Raw genomic sequence first — 16,406 nt, 5'->3', positions numbered from 1 at the left:
ACAGACACACACGCACACAAACACACAGTGGCTTACAAACAACGGCTCCCGGGTGATTGTTGGTTCCGACGACGCCGGGGCAATGATGGTTTGCGCGACCGAACGCACGCCGAATGGAAAAACAACAACAGCCTTCTCGCTGTCCCAGCAGCCGCAGGGAGTGGAGGATGAGGTGGAGTAAGGTGGCGAAGGGGAGGGGGGCATGGACACAAGGAAATTTAACATTCTGACAACCCATCTAAATCACGGCCCAAACTCGGCTCGCTTTTCGCCGCCAATTACCATCATTTGCCACCCCTTTTTTCTGGTTCTGCTGCCTTTTTCTCAGCCTCTGCGCAGTCTGTGCCAGCACTGTGGCCAGTTCCAACGGAACGTAATTTTAACACTGTCTTTTGGGGAGGGCTGAGAGAAGGGGATCTGGATCGGGGACCCAGGGAAAGATTCACGAATCTCGTTTCCCGTTTTGCCTTTGCGCCCATCGCCTCAAAGACGGATGGGCGCACGCTATATAAACGATGGAAGGAGGTTCATTGTGTTGAGGTTGTATCTTTTGGTGTTTTTACCCCGCTGCACCCATTGTCCAGTTGCCACTTCCCTTGTTCGAGCGCTTTGGATGGCTTTTCTCGACCGGCAGTCCGGGAGCTTTCAGGTACGTCGGTGTGGACGGTAGTGGCTATGGGCCTCGAATTAGCCTCTAAATTGCACCAAGGTTAAGATAATTGACCTCTCAACGTGTCTGCTCTAGGTGGGCGAGATATTGAGGGTCGGTTGTTTTGGTGGGTTTATTGTTTTTCGCGCGGACAGTATTGTTCGATTCATAAATAATGCGATCATTTATTCATTTTATGAAGTGTGAAAATGTATCGAAAAATAGGAAAGCGTTATAAATTTTATGGAAAATTTTGCGTTAGAAATTTTATAAAAAAATATGCACAACTTATCTTTCAAATCCTAGTATTTATTACATTTTTTTAAATATTCTTATACATGTTATTTGTAAAAAATATTACAAGTTAAACTTATACTTCATTCGTCATTAATTACAGACTGTACAAATTTAAAATTAACCACAACACACTGAATTTCATTCGTACAGTGAAGAACATTCTGATTTTTTTATAGTGTTTAGTACTCAGGAAACAACACTTAAAGAAAAGAAACAACACGATCATAAAGAAAAGTGTGAAAGGTTCTAAATACCAATCCCTTTTCCACGATTGTAAAAACGCCTGAAAGTAGGCAACAATTCAAAGTACTTCAAAGTGTATTTTTAGCCAATAGCCTAAGCTCATCAATAAACCAAATCAATAAAACCCTAAACGAAACCGTTTATTTCGTTTCGTAGTTCACCCCGAAAAAAGCTCAATGTTTTGTACAGAAGTGTACAAACGATTCATCGTCAATTTTATGTGTTTCCCAATTGCCGTACATTTTTGGAAATAGAAAAAAGCGACATTCCCACCGTCCAATGAGATAATTTCAATGGCCTTTTTCTAATGCCACCAGCAACCCGGGTGGAAAAAAGGGTTTTCCAAAGACATTAGCATTGATTTCGTTTCATTCCCCAGGCTCCTTCCTAGTCTACCGGTGGCTCCCAAAAGGCTGAAGCATTTCCCGCAAACCGAAATGATTGTCTTGCACATTGTTAAACCCGTTACCGACCGGGCTGTTTTAACTGGTCCCCAGCCCGATCCTGTCCCGTCACTGGAGAAAGGATCACACGCTGGCAACATGCTGGCACTCCCTGCTGTCTCTCTCTCTCTTTCTATTTCTCTATGTTTTCAACTCCTCTTCACGCCCTGTCGTCCCACTTCGTTCGAGCTTCATTACCGGATTTAATGAGCAGGTAAGCGATACTTTACGGCACCATAACTCGACAGAGCTCGAGGAGCCCGTGGTGGTGATGGTAGTGGCGTTTTCTGGGACAGCAGGAAATCCGTTGGTGAAAATTAAATTAGCTACGCCTCGGCGCACTGCCGGAAGGTGAGGGCCTCCAAAACCGGGCCTAATTTGACGCGTGTACCAGAACGCCCGCCCGGGACGGAAGAGGACTCGGCAACGTGGGTAAAATACGGCCACTTCTGGTCTGGTCTGGTCCGCGCCGAACAGTTGCACCGGAGGCTCGTTACCTGCGGTGGGAATGGAGGATAAGGTGGCTGTCGATCTTTTCTCCAACTTTATCGGGACCCAATTTACGTTTTTAATTAACTCGCCCACCGTTACGCGGCTCATCGGGCATCCTTTTCCCTTACGATGGGGCCGTTTTTTTCTGGCTGGTTGGTGTTCACCCCTTTTGTTTCTGGTAACTGTTTAGGCAGGCAGCCGTGTCGATGAGAACGACGGGGGAACGGTGCTTTTCGAAGACCGCTGGACCGATGTTTAGCAAATCGAAGCATTTGTTTTGCGCTTTTAATTATTCTGCTCACTTGATTCGAATTCCACACTCACAGCTCATGCTTAACTGGACCATATTTTTGACAACTTTTACGCCTCACATTCTTCTAGGAAAGCACGCTCTTTTGCAGCTTCCAAACGACTAATAAAGTATCACGTTTCTTCCCAACGATAAAACATGCCATCTGGTTCCGGGATCGTGCATGTGCTTTCCCATATCGACAATCCGGACAACCTGACGCTATGACGGTTTCGCCCCACTCACAGCTGATTGCTTGTGGACCACATTCTATGGATCGTAGAGCCGGGCTATGATGGAAAAATAGCTCCATGTAGTCGTTTTCCTCCCTCCCAAACGCTCATAAGAATACCAAATGTCCGTGAAACATGCGGTCAACCATCATCAACGCAGCAGCGCGAATATGAGGACAGCCACTGGTGATGGTTGAGGTTATGATAAGATGTATTTGATTCCACATTTTCCAAACGCCACCATAAACTCCAAATGGCGCAAGCTTATCAGCTGCGCTGTAAAAAAATAAAATGAGCTTCTTTATAGCAAAAGGGGTAGAGTGATGTTGTATTCAAATCAAGATGCTTCCCCGACGATGTAACCACTTGTATGAGATGACTTTTTACACGCACACACAAAACTCTTAATAAACAGAAAGCCTATCTACGCTCTTAACTAGCTTGATTTATTAACATAATAAAGTAAAATGAAGAGCTTTTATGAAACATCAATCGAGGTATGTTTTATGATTTGTGAAATCGATTTGGAAACTCCTCAAAAGCCAAAAAGAAAGGCGAAAAGAATGAGAAAGCAGTTAAAATTGCATGGCTATGAACAAAACAAAGGGATAATCAAAAACCATTTTTTGTATATTTATTCATTGTGGCACTTTTGAATAAGAGCAGGAGAAAACACAAGATATCATGAAGGAAAAACTAATAAAACTAATATCTTCTTTTTTTTTGTATAAGCTTTTACCTAAAATTCTAAATTCAAACTAATTTTCTTCAATTCAAAAATGCTGTATAATTTAAAGTTTTTCAAAAAAAATCAACATGTATTTTCTGTAATATTTTCTGTTAAAACTTATTGTTTAATTAAATGTTTTAATGGCAAAAAAACAGAAAGAATTAATTTCAAAAATAGACCAATTAAAAACGAACGATCGGAGCGGATCGCCATCTGGGACCTGGTTTTGTAAAACACATTCAGCCCGTAAATCAGTTTTCCCCGTATCGCATCGCCAAGCGCACGAGCAGTGCATACCGTGGTAGTGCTACGTCCCGCGGATTCGTTAATCAGGCACCGAACGAAGTAATAATCCGCCGACCTCATAACTCATGTCAATCCTTTCACTAATTTATAATTCACCCTGTGCCATGGTGGCCGGGGACACGCCTGGAGCAGCCTGCAACCGTCCGGATAATGTGTTCATTGTCCTGCAGCTCATCGGTTCTGGGAGCAGAGCTTCATAATTAGCGAAGCATACGTCGAGCTCAGCTAAGCTATAGCTCATCGATACCAAACACCTAAAACACACTCACGCTGACGCACCCACATGGCATAAGCAGTCAACATTTCTTAAAGCACCCTTTTGCAGCTTAACAACGGCGCCACGTACAGCCAGCGCTGCTGCGTAAAGGTAATGAGCTCTAACTAATGTATTTACATCGACCACATTCATCACACCGGTCGGTGCCATGAATCAACGTGATTAATGCATTTGCGAATGCTGCCTCAAATACATACCATATATCCCTGCGTGAATTATGCTCCGAGACGCTTTCGGAGGTTCTCTTTCGGTCGAAACGAAAAGAACAAGAAATCAGCGCGTAGCATCAAGTGTTGAGCTGGGATTTTGAGATTTAAGAGCAGGCAGGGGAAAAAAAAGAACAAAACCCCACGCTAGCACCAGTCAATAGCTTAATGGTAGCTTAAGCAAACAATCTCACCCAACCTCAAAATCCGAACCGAAAAGCGCTTGCTAGGTTCCAAGCATCGTTTCTTCGCAGCCCGCGGGGCGCATTTGTCGTACATTACGGCAAGACAATGGTGCCGCATTTGTCATCCGCTATTCAAACGAAACACAGCAATGGGAAATGGCTGGTTGTAAATAAGTGCGCTCGATTGATAACATCAGCTGAAATAAGTGTTCCGGCGGTTTCCGGCCAATCCCGAGCCAATGATTGACAATGAGTGTTGAGTTTGTGTTCTGATTAGGTGTCGATGTTAATAAAACATCGATAAACGTGTTGACTAATTGGGTAATTAATTACGCCAACAAAAGGTAAACTATCACGATGGGCTGATAAGGTTAGCGTTGGATCGATTCATTAGCGAATTGAATAATTGGTATACCACCGGTGGAAGGAAATGTTCAAATCATTAACTTATTACATTCATTTACTTGAGTTCTTTGCATGCATTATATCGTGTTGCAAAAGAAAACTACAACACAAGAAACTTTCAATATCAACCTGTCGGACGTCTCTGCTAGACGAGAGTCAATTTTCTTTATCGTAAAATATCGATATTACCCACGACAGCTAACCGAACCTTGTATGTTTGTGGTGTCACTGTCATCTCCACACCCTACGACGAACCGATCCAGGACACACGCACACACGCCTACAAGATTTTTACGCTCCCATCGGTATGCTTTTTGCTTTTCCCACAGTTCAGCGTATATTCTTTTCATCGAGCCGTTATGAAGATAATCTTGCTACAAAGCAACAAAATTGCCTCAAAGTCTCAGCATCAGCATCAAGCCAACACCAGACCTGGTTCGGCCTATCAAACACGACCGCCCAACGCACTTGATTGTATTCGCGCCGTGTGCCCCAGTCCAAAGGATTGCCGGCTTCTGCGATTCCACATGGACACTGGGGATTGGATTTGTCCCAGGGAGGGGGGGGGATGTTACGACGCACCCAACAAAAGCTCATCCGGCCGGTCGAAAGTTGATCGAGAGAAAGTCACTTTTCTGACCGTACTCGGTTTGCCAGCTGAACGCCTCCGGCCGAAGATTATTCACCGTCATAAATCACGGCGATCTGTACACGGGCACCGTTCCAGCCACTGATGTTGCTGCTGCTGCTGCTGCTGTCAAAGCACCATGAATGGACAGCCGGCAGTTGGGCTGTGTGTCTGCTCAGCTAGCGCACATCCACTACCAATGCCATCACAGTTGTGTGCGAACATTAAATCCGGCAAAGACGCTGGATTATCACATCGTAACACAATAAAGATTGTGCTTTACGGTTTAGCTTTCGGGCGCTAGTTTTGGGAGTTTTGGAGGGCGCGCGGTTGTGCATGGGGTGTTGGAGCAAAACGGGAGGAGCAAGTTGGCCAAATCAGGCAGACATTGTCTGGGGTGCTTTGAAAGGAGCTTTCCACTGTTGGCGAACCGATGCAACAGCCGTCACATTGACAAAGGAACGTCGAAGTACACAGCAGCAGCAGTATCTGTCTAGAAGTTTAAGCTTTGTACGTGGACATAACGACACACACACACACGTTCCGATGGTCACACGTAAACTTATATCCTGCTCGAACAGACCTGCAGTATGCAGATTTTTGTAGGATATGTGGAAATGTGGATTTTATATTGTCATCGTACGCAGAGAGGATTAGCTTTCTGGCATACTTTTAACTATCCAACTGGATAAAACCCGTAAACGGGCTTATGATACAGATGCGAAAGTACTGCACAGAAATCAAAGTCAGTTTCTTCTTGTTCTTCTGTGGCGCACCAACAGATGTTGGTCTTACGGGTCTATGCCACTGATGGGCTAGGCTCTCTGTGAATGATTGGTGTATCCAGAGCACGCAAGTCAGTCCTACAAATGAAGGAGCCCTTACTGGACTTCCCGGACCGGAGTCATGACGGATGTGCTGTCAGGTCGTGTCAGGAGTTGACGACTGTATCGCTGGACCCAAGTAGTTTTAATCAATACCAATTTTTTTTAGTTATAACTACAATACTTTCACACTCTTTGGCATGAATTTCAATAAAATCATTTTGAAGAAGCGTTCTGAATAAACCAAAAAATATAAATTACCAAACCTAATACAAAAAACATCAACTAACTAACATCTCAAAACTAAAGTGCATAAAGTGCGATGTTAACTACATTTTATTCATAAAATAACAGGGAAGATAATTAAGAAGTAAAAACAAATAAAACATATGTATTTTCTCTTGCAAGATCTCAACGCTTTTCAAAGAACCACTCAATTCAAAACCAAGTCCCAAGCCTCTACCTAATCCTTATCATTGACTGCGTCGTGCCGCGCCTGTGTAAGAAAGAATCGCTCCAACGTTGGCTGATTAGCAGCTATCTCTCGCGGAGCTTCTTTGCGCCTCGCCGTACGCGGCATACGAACGGCGCGTGCTGCGACAGGTTGTGATTGGCACTGCTGTTTGAGCCCCGGCTCATCCATGCCACTGGAAGGTGGCAGCGTAATGCTTGAAGCACTGCCGCACACAAACTCCCTCACTTGCAATCCCAGTGGCCAAGTGTTGGGTAGGAAAGCTTTAGCCCGCAGCGTACCCGGGATGCCTACTTTAAACGAGAGCGAACGTACGGTAGCGGCATCGTCACCTTTTCGCAGCAAACTGAAGACAATTATATCGTCGCTCCCCAGCAGCGACGCAACGGCGGAAGTAACGTGCTCGCTAGTAACGCTATTATCCAATCCGGACAGATGAAGCCATGCACGGGATGAAGCCGGTGGGCATGATTTGTGAGCAACAGGCAGTGCCGTGCAGTTTAAGTTGGTACCGATGATGGTGCGAGGGAAGGACGGTGCGCTGGTAGCGGTGACGGTGGTATGCCGTTTCTGCGACAGCTGAGAGTTGTTTACTGAGGAGTGTATGCGCTGCGATGCTTCTGTTTGAGGCTGTACCGCACGTAAAGCCGCCGTAAGTGGCATACTGTGAGGCATATTTAAGACAGTAGTGCATCGACTGCAACTCCAATGTAAATCGATACGCCGTCTTACTTCGTTGGCGAGTGTAGCGGGAAGCTGGGTGCATTGGATGTGAAATAGTTTGTCACAGCAGCTACATGTGTTATAAACAGTTTCTGCAATGATAGGGTAACCGCAGTACGAGCAAATGGATGCCATTGTGGAGTCTGACGTCACACGATCAATCTGCTACAAATCAAACATAAAAATGGTATAATGGTTTGCCTATGCTCTGTCAACTAAAACTTGTCGGTCTAGCAAACAACTGTCAATTGTTGATAAAGAGAGCTTTCCGATGTTTACTTATATCCAGTAACAACGATCCAAACAACAAACAACTTTACACTGTATTACACACACACATACCTGACAAGAAACGACTCACTGCGAAGTAGATTGAAAACTAACCAACCTGTGCACACTGACAACATGGTCGCCCCGGGGTGCTCTACCCACTTGAGAATCTTTATCTGCAAAACTATTAAGATATCTCTCCAGTGTCACTCGACTGACACCGTACGCTCCCGACACCACTTGGGTGCCGGTTTGCTTGTGACCGGCAGCTCAGCACCAATCATTCAGCGGTCAGAGAAGTGGTTTTGCAAAGTGCTCACCTCCTGGCACCGTTCACTCCAAACGGTTCACACCTAGCTGTTTTGCAAAACGGCAGAGCACGCACACCGGCACAAACTCTTGAAAGCTTCCCCATCAGGACAGAGTGCCGATAAGACTCTGTCACCATAGCGACGCTTAAGCTCAAGTGCGTTGCCGAAATGAAACAAATAAATGTAAAGTCGCTTAGCCGAAAAGTTGCTTTAAGTTTCTTGGTTTGTATGCAGGCGAACGGGCGCGCAGAACGGGGGGGGGAGGTCGGTGGGGTCGGTGCAGCAAGAAATAAATTTATCATGCTTCAAACCTCGACAGTTTGAGAAAACTCTGTACCCATACCCAAAAGCATCCTACGTCGTCATACGACTGTCGGGAAGTTGGTGAGCCTTGCAGGAGTAAATCGCTCCCCAGCCACGTGACAGAAGTAGGTGTAGGTGTGGCGATGGGAAGCATCATTGAAAAGCTTCTCGCTAAATGCTCCAATCACTGGAACTCTGGAGCTCGACAGCCTGCTCTTGACCCACACACTTCAGGCAGCGACCGTTCGAATGCTGCAGAAATGCGTCTCGGTTCTAAATTGTCAAAAAAAAAGCTTATGCCAAGCTTTGTCAGGTAGCGGGAGGAAAGGCGCACAGGCCGTAGGGATGATTTTTGAGGTAAGCGTTTTTCGTTGCCAGAAGCAATGCCACCCATCAACCACTTCTGCCAACGCATTTGCCCCTCATCGGTAAAGCCGCAGCCCGTAATCTCCCGATCGATTTGTCATCATTTTCTACACCCTCACGCCACGCGAATAGAACGGACGGTTATGATAGCAACCGGGGACCATGAAGGAGGGGAACGCACCATTTTGAAGAATTGGAAAAGTTTGTCTTTGACGATGACGATGACGATGGCCAAGGGAATGGGATGGGTGCCCTCTCACGTGCTCACACAGCTCTCTTTCAACTACTCGGAACATTTTCACGGTTTACGATACGGCCGAAATCCGACCGCCCACCCGTTCGTGAACCGCTTGGCTTGGGAAAGCCGAATTTTATCCGGGATCCGTGGCGATGCAACCGTATACCGTGCCAAAAGCGCCAATTTGTCCTGCTTAGAATCCAATCCACTCTCGTATTTCTGCGTGCCGCTCGACTGCGCGCTGCTCCACGTCGGCAGTGGAATCACATTCCATGAGCCTTGCCTACTTTCTCCCGACGCCGACAGGAAATTGGTCGAATTTGCCGTCGGAAGCCGCTGATGCGAAACTGCGCGGCTGCGGATTACGTTAGCTGGAACGGCTGCTGCTGCTGGAGCTATTTTAGTATAAGATAATTCACGTAGGTAGACGCGTGCTGTAGCCTTTGTCTCTGAATTCAGCTTTTTCGGCTTCTTCCCAGCACTGCGCTCCACTGAAGGGTGTATGAACATTTTTGGATAACTTATTCTATTTATTTTTCCCCTCTACTTAAGCTACCTGTTCAAACACGTTGCAGTGCTGATTGAAGCAACGAACGGAAGCACTTCGTTGACGAGTGGCATCAGCATTGCTAGCAGTAGTACCCAGTACTGTTGTACATTCCTCACAGTTGGTCTTTGCACGAGAACATTTCAGCATACGAGACAGCAATTGAACTGGAATAATTGAGCCTTTTCTTGTTGCATTGCTCGCTGAGCAATGGGCTACAATGAAATTTTCATCGTATAGCAAAGGCCCGAGCAGCCGGAGGTTGCAGAATTTGATAACGTCTTTCAGCCAGTGCCACTCGTTGGGCTATCAGGAATTTGAAAGTAGTTGAGCTATGCAAGCCTTTCGGAGAGATTCATAAAGCTCATAATAGCAACAAAGTACCAAAAGCTCGAATGGCTAAACACAGATTGTGAATGTTTGAAGAGTGCATTTTTGGGAACGCATCTCGGAACGCATTTAAATTGCAATCAATTCACATCTGGCTACAATGTTGCAGCTGCAAAAACAGTACTACATTTTTATGCCCGTTATCTGCTCTGGACAGTATTTACCTGCGTGAAATCTATCTCTATATCTATAACAGCACAAAACCCCGTTGTCAATTTCATAAGTTGAACATAAATTTCAATTTCAATAATCAGCGCATCGCAAACCGCCGGGCTTGGGCGCCACCATACACACCGAGTTGTGCATGCACGCCGAGTTTACATTCGATTGATTAAATTTCACCGCGTTGCATTATCGATGCAATCGGCAATTATTTTCCGAGTTGTGCATCCCGTAATTAAAACGTGCCCGGGTGCATGCGTCATCCTCACCCGGTTGCCGCATAATCATTTGCGCTCGGGTTGCACAATTCCCGGTTTGCAGTATGTAAATCCACAGTTTCTGAATACATTTCGGATTTTAAGATGGATTTGATAAAATATAAGCAGGATCCCCTCTACGTACACTGAATTTGTTCTGGGCAGGATTTTGCACATGGTACGTGATAAAGCCTGCGACTCTGTATACACACCTAGTCCGGGATATTCAAAGCGCTGCTGACAAAGCAAGATGATTTACACATTTTAGTGAGAAACAAAAATAGTATGATAGAACTAATTCATCGTAACCAGCCGGATCGAAATCTGCGCCGTCTGTCACTCTTGGCAACACTGTCTGGTACGTGTGTGTCATCGGAACCAGTGTCGCCGAGCGTTCGCTATGCGTCCGATTTGGGTTTTTTTTGCCCCGTTTTCCCTTATTTCTATTGTGACAGACGAGCTTTGCAGCGGAAAATCCAACCATGTAAGCAACACGCCACACACGGTTCATTCTTATCCATATCTGTGTGTTGTGATGCACACAGCGCCGTTAGTGAGTTTTGCATGCAAAGCACAAAATCTGTCGGTCCCAAACCCCATCCGGAATGATGCCATCACAGTACGGTGCACACGACGTAACATTCCTATTTTTACTGGCAGATCGTACGTACCTTTCGTTGTCGTTGGAAGGTAAGAGAGAGGGAGGGGTGGGGGGGGGATTACACGGTATCCATATCACGCGGTGGCTTTCATCCGAGTGAAACCCCGAAGCACGCCAAAGATACTCACGAAATAATAAACAACTAATGCGTCAGTCAGCAAAGCTTCGGCGGTGTCAACCTCAATCGTATCCACTGCACGTCAAATGGAGAGGCAAAAACAGCGACAGCGCCCTCTGGATAGGCGTCGGCGCCTGAATGTAGGCAAAACAAGTATACTATTGATACAATGCAATCAAACCGTTGTTTTAACTCGTACGGGAAAATCGTTACCACAAACAAGTAACGTACTGCGGTGTTCACGTTTTCCGGCAACGAAACGAGATGAGGAGATCAATCTAGCTGTAAAATTTGATTAATCGCTCAACAATAACCAAAGCCTCTGGCATTGCAACTGCCCGTCCGAGGCGTACTCGCTGTCGGTCTGTTTTAGGCTTCCTTTTTATTATGTTGTTTTCGGGAGAGAAAGAGATAGAGAGAGAGAGAGAGCGTGCAAAAGAGAGAGAGAGAGAAATAAAGAGAGAGAGAATGTTAAATCGATCGCGAAACGAACCACCCAGAAACTCCGGTCACACCAGTGACACTGCCACTGACAGCAGATTAGGTTCTTAATATAATGATTATGAAACGATGAAAAATGTACCATTGGCGCGCCGGACCGTTTCGCGGCCCGTTCGTCGTCGGCACCCGCACATCATCAATCAACGGAAAATTAATGAAAAATGTGGATTACTACTGCTACTACTCCCACGGCCAGAGACGTGGGTGCGATGCGGTGTACTTTTCGGCAACATGGTAAGCTTTTTGGCGCGATCGCTTTCGGTCGATTTGTAGCCGAAATTGGTTTACGTTTTTCGCGAGCAATGGTTCGCGGCGCGTCAAAACCGGTACAACACATTAGTCAAATGTTTGATTTCTTAATCGGAGTGCAATGGTTTGTTTAAAGCATGGGCAGTGTTTGTTGTCTTGGCGAGGGTTATTAATGTATACGTATAGTCGTGGCATTCATTATTGGGTTCATTTCAAGTTTGTTTCAAGGTTGAACAGTTATGTTTGTCGTATCTTAGTATAATATTTACTGTACCAAAAATAAACATATAACATGGAAACAGTATTATTGAAAAAATAGCCTGGAACCAACAAGAGCCAGTACTCAATCAAACATTACGAACCTTTAAACAAAGCCCACAATCAAATTGCCCTCAGGTATTTTAAGAATGGAATTATTAATGGTATTGTTTTACATGAACAATCAGCCATTGGAAGTTATTGTGCTTTTGTTTTGTTCGTTGGCCTCACTCTACAACTCACTCTACGTTCAAGTGGCGCGAGTTGTTTCATTCATTCATGGAGCTTAAATAAACAACACCTTGAGGGCAGTCACGGTGGAAACAAACCAGGGTAAAAGCGATGGGAATATCAATCTGTATGTGCATGACTTTGCTCGTTAAATTCATTTCAATACCAGCCGGAAGCATTCCGCAGCTTCGAATTGCAGTTTAAAAATACATCCTGCAAGCATTGACGTTGGCACTGATAGCATTCAATTCTGAGCTGAAATAGGAAAAAAATATCGAAATATCTGAACAAACTAAACATAGGCAAAACTCCTTCAAAAGGAAAACGAATCCACTCATCTTACACAGCAACGGGGAAAAAACAGATGAAGAGATCTTCAAAATGGTATTGCCCTTTCTTATGGTTTTATGTGTCCTCACAACAACAAAAATCCACATGAGAAACAACACACAACAAAACAATATGAAAAAGGACCACTTTCCCACCCATCTCAACACCATTAATCAAGCGACTAGTTACAATGAGCAGCTGAACGCCACGGCCTGCGTTTGGCTTGACGAAGACAACCGGTGGACTATAGATATGCCTCCTGGCAGCTATTTCTTTGCCAAACCACACGACGTCGAATGAAAAATGATCGTCAGTCGAATGAAATATTATGACAGCAAACAGATACACCTCCTGGTTGTACCGTGCGCAAAAGCACACGAATGGATTTCGTTTGTATTATACTGAGTAAAATAAGTCGCAAGCAAAGCCCTTTGTCTTGTTTGAGGCTTTGGCTAGATTTGAGGCTTTGAGCACCATTTATCGAGGCAAAAAAACATCACATAATTACCTTCACCCGACACCAATTTGAAAGTCACACCCGTGTGAGGTTTAGATTAGCAAAGAAAAGAAAAACCCACAATCACCGCACATATGCTCCGGATAACGTTCTCAAGAAGTCATCATCATTATAATCGCATATTCACGCCACCATAATGGGGCCATTTGGTGCGAGTGCCTTAAACTTTGTGCAGCTTACAGCTCAAGGCTACCTTCTAATTGCCCAAGATACTAGACTACGAAACGCTCGGAAATAGTATTCTTCATTTTCACCTCATTACTACCCAAACGCAAACGCACCACATATCCCCTGCCCAACGCCGAGTGCGAGAAGCGAGAAACTTTCACCCGAAACTGGCCACGAAACGGGTTGTTAATTAGTGTTAATATTCGGGAAATTCTTTCCCACTTTTCAGTAGCCACAAGCAGGGCTGCTAGTTTTGGTTTACTGCGGATCCTGTTGTGATAAAGTTTGTGTTGTCTTTTCTGTAGGAAGTTTTTGAAAAAAGCAAACAACGGGAAAGACAACCAAACACAACAAGAAGCTAAAATCGTTTTCCAACACACCACGAAGAGACTTTTGGGGAGCTCGAGAAAGTCGCCAGTCGCTCATAAAACGTGCTCGTTTCGGACCGGACGCAAGCGAGCGTACAAGTTTCTCTCCGTTGCCAAATTGCCTGCCGGACCTATTTGCCATTAGGAACCGGTCGGGTATGCCAGAAGTGACTGAGAAATTAAATCGCGAACTATAGTCATTGCCAGAACGGTTATGAATCCTACAGTTCGGAGCGGATGATGAAGTGAGAAAGAAATGAAGATCATTAGGCAAACTATAAGTGCGCCAAAATGTAATTAAAATGTTTATTAATTAGATCAAATAAGCCCCTGCCGCCCGATATGATCCCGTCAGCCACCAAATCTTGATAGAGTATTTGTCTTTAAGTTTGCATGATACAGTGAAGTAAATAATTAATATGGCTTAATTCAAAGTCTTGCTTAATCTTCACTTACAAAATCGTCCCTTCTTTCACATACATTATCAAAACCTTCGAGCAAATTCGGCGCACCGTCCAGCCCCAGTGAAAAACATATAATTAAATTGATCAACCAGCGCGTGCAGGCTGGAAAGGTTTTCCAATAGGTTTTCAATTACATTTTATTAACCTAAAATTGCCACGTTTATGCTCGGCAATACGCATTTCGAGGACGGTATGGGATGGGGCGACGAATGAGATAAAAAGATTACCAGAAGCTTCTTGCAACAGCAACAGCAACATCAACAAAAGCACGGCACAGCAAAAAAAAACGCACCCAATCTTGCATCGTGATCCCGTGGAGAGTTGGGAAAAATGGGCACGGGAAATAGGGTTTTCCATTTCCCTTTTTTTTCGTTGCTTGCCTGCCTAGATAAAAGAGAAATACAAATTCTCACACACCAGGGTAAGGGAAACGGGATTCTTCTTACCATTTATGCCTATAAACATCCCTATCGGGTTCATTTTATCAAACGACCTTTACTACCGACCGTAAAGCCACCGTTTGGCTTCCCGGCGACGGTGAAAGTGGCAGGGGGTAAAAGGGCACAAGTTCTTATCTGTACGTTCGTTCTTTCAAAGGTGGTGTCGCAAAGTTGGTGGAAGGAATAAAAAGGAAGTAATAATAGTGGCCCGTACGATCAAAGGGTCGTCGGTTTTGGATACGATGGGCAGAGTAGTAGAACAAGAAATGTGGGAGATTTTGCAAGAGTGTTTTAAAATTATTGAAAAAAACAGCAGTAAACATTACTCAAACCCGCACACCGTACGCATTCAATTGTCTATCCATTTGCCACCACAGGTAGACATATTTTAGCCAGCGCTATTTACATTTATTCGAATGAAACAAAACACTTCCGAGTAGCGGAGTAGCGTAAACGGGGTTTTAAAGCGAATTTACGATAATCGAATGTCACCAATGTAATACATATCATTAATTCTCGTATTTATACGAAGCCTGCAGCGCATTAACGCAGAAACCGCGCACCGAGTGGGCCCAGCACTACGAGGCAAGCAAATTGAATGATGAACCATCGAACCATCTTTCCCCGCTTTGCTCCATTCTGCACCTTATTTGCATTTAAATTACAGTCTTTGGTCGGGGTCTCACTTATCTACCCGGGCACGCCCGCGGACTGCCTACGGTCCTAATACAACAGGCAAGAAACGCCTATGCAAGATACGAGCAAAATTTTCGTACGGAGAGAGAAAAAGCTCCAACAAAGCTATGCGTGCGCTCCTCCGGTGATCGTACGTTTGGTAAATTTATATCGGCAAAATGGATCCTTCTTCGGATATGCCTACGCGATACGCGTGCAGTGGTGAATACAAGTGAGAGAAAGAACAACGGCAACCCAACCCAACATACAGTATGTGAGTGAGCCGAAAAGAAGAAGGAGAATTGTACTGTGCGCTTTCAAGTGTGCATGTCAATTTGTTTTGCAATGAATTCCAGACTAAACGTTTCAAACCAGATTGAAAAATTGAAGCAAAAAAAAAATACGATACAACTGTACGAGTAAGCAAAATATTGCCTTCCTTCAGCCATATTGTTACCCTGGATCCGTAGGATAAATGTTTAAAATTAGATTTTTCTTAGCACAGTTTTGTACAGGGCTTCTGTAGAAAAAAGATTCTATAAAGTGATTGCCAAGCAGCAAAGATTTTAAACATAGGGTAAATGTACCAATAGTGGTGCAATTTGTGGTGGTACAGATGTATTTTGATGGATTTAAAGTGTCAGGAAGGACAATTTCTGAATATTTTAACACATAACAGTTGGAATATGTTTTATCTTCGCTATCACAACCATTTTTACCATGAAACACATCAAATTTACGAAAAAAAAAACATATTTTTGTGACTGCTTCGTTGTACCTATAATGGTGGTATGGTTCCTATAGTCGTCGTATTGTGTTCCTATAGTGGTGGTAAACAAGGATGCCTCAAAACAGTGAATAATATCGTTTCGTGTGAATAGCAAGGATTACATAACATTATGGCAAGATGCCATAATAATGATTTCTTTCGTAATTTGATCGTAAAAAATGTATGAATTTGGTTGATGAAAATATTGACTAAAGTACTGAATAACACCTGTCGTCAGCCCATACCCAGAAAAGTTTGCTTGATTTGAAGTCGTTTTTTCACTCAGCCAAATAAGCGAATTTTGGCCTCTGTTTGGTAAAATACCTAAAAGAAAACTCATTTCTGTTGCTTATTTTAATGAAAACAGTACGACATGTCAAAAATGTCGTCGAAAAAAAAATCTAAAATTAC

General features: G+C 44.2%; 1 protein-coding gene across 3 annotated transcripts; it reads right to left on the bottom strand.

Moving 5' to 3' along the window:
• Nucleotides 1-6,511: 6,511 nt before the first annotated feature.
• LOC120894012 lies at nucleotides 6,512-7,868 on the bottom strand. Of its 3 annotated transcripts, none has more exons than XM_040296329.1 (2): nucleotides 7,745-7,868; nucleotides 6,512-7,564 (listed from the first exon to the last, which is right to left on the bottom strand). In XM_040296329.1, exon 2 carries the CDS (start codon nucleotides 7,535-7,537, stop codon nucleotides 6,671-6,673), a length of 867 nt encoding a protein of 288 aa, XP_040152263.1. In that variant the 5' UTR covers nucleotides 7,538-7,564; nucleotides 7,745-7,868; the 3' UTR covers nucleotides 6,512-6,670. The 3 variants fall into 3 exon arrangements, with proteins under 3 accessions (XP_040152263.1, XP_040152265.1, XP_040152266.1); XM_040296331.1 differs by having other exon boundaries at nucleotides 6,512-7,567; nucleotides 7,745-7,859; XM_040296332.1 differs by lacking the exon at nucleotides 7,745-7,868 and adding an exon at nucleotides 7,645-7,724 and having other exon boundaries at nucleotides 6,512-7,567.
• Nucleotides 7,869-16,406: the final 8,538 nt, after the last annotated feature.

The sequence above is a fragment of the Anopheles arabiensis genome, chromosome 2 (assembly GCF_016920715.1).
Source record: "Anopheles arabiensis isolate DONGOLA chromosome 2, AaraD3, whole genome shotgun sequence".
NCBI lineage: Eukaryota > Metazoa > Arthropoda > Insecta > Diptera > Culicidae > Anopheles > Anopheles arabiensis.
Note: the sequence above shows the minus strand (reverse complement) of the source record. Positions and strands in the feature narration are given on the sequence as shown.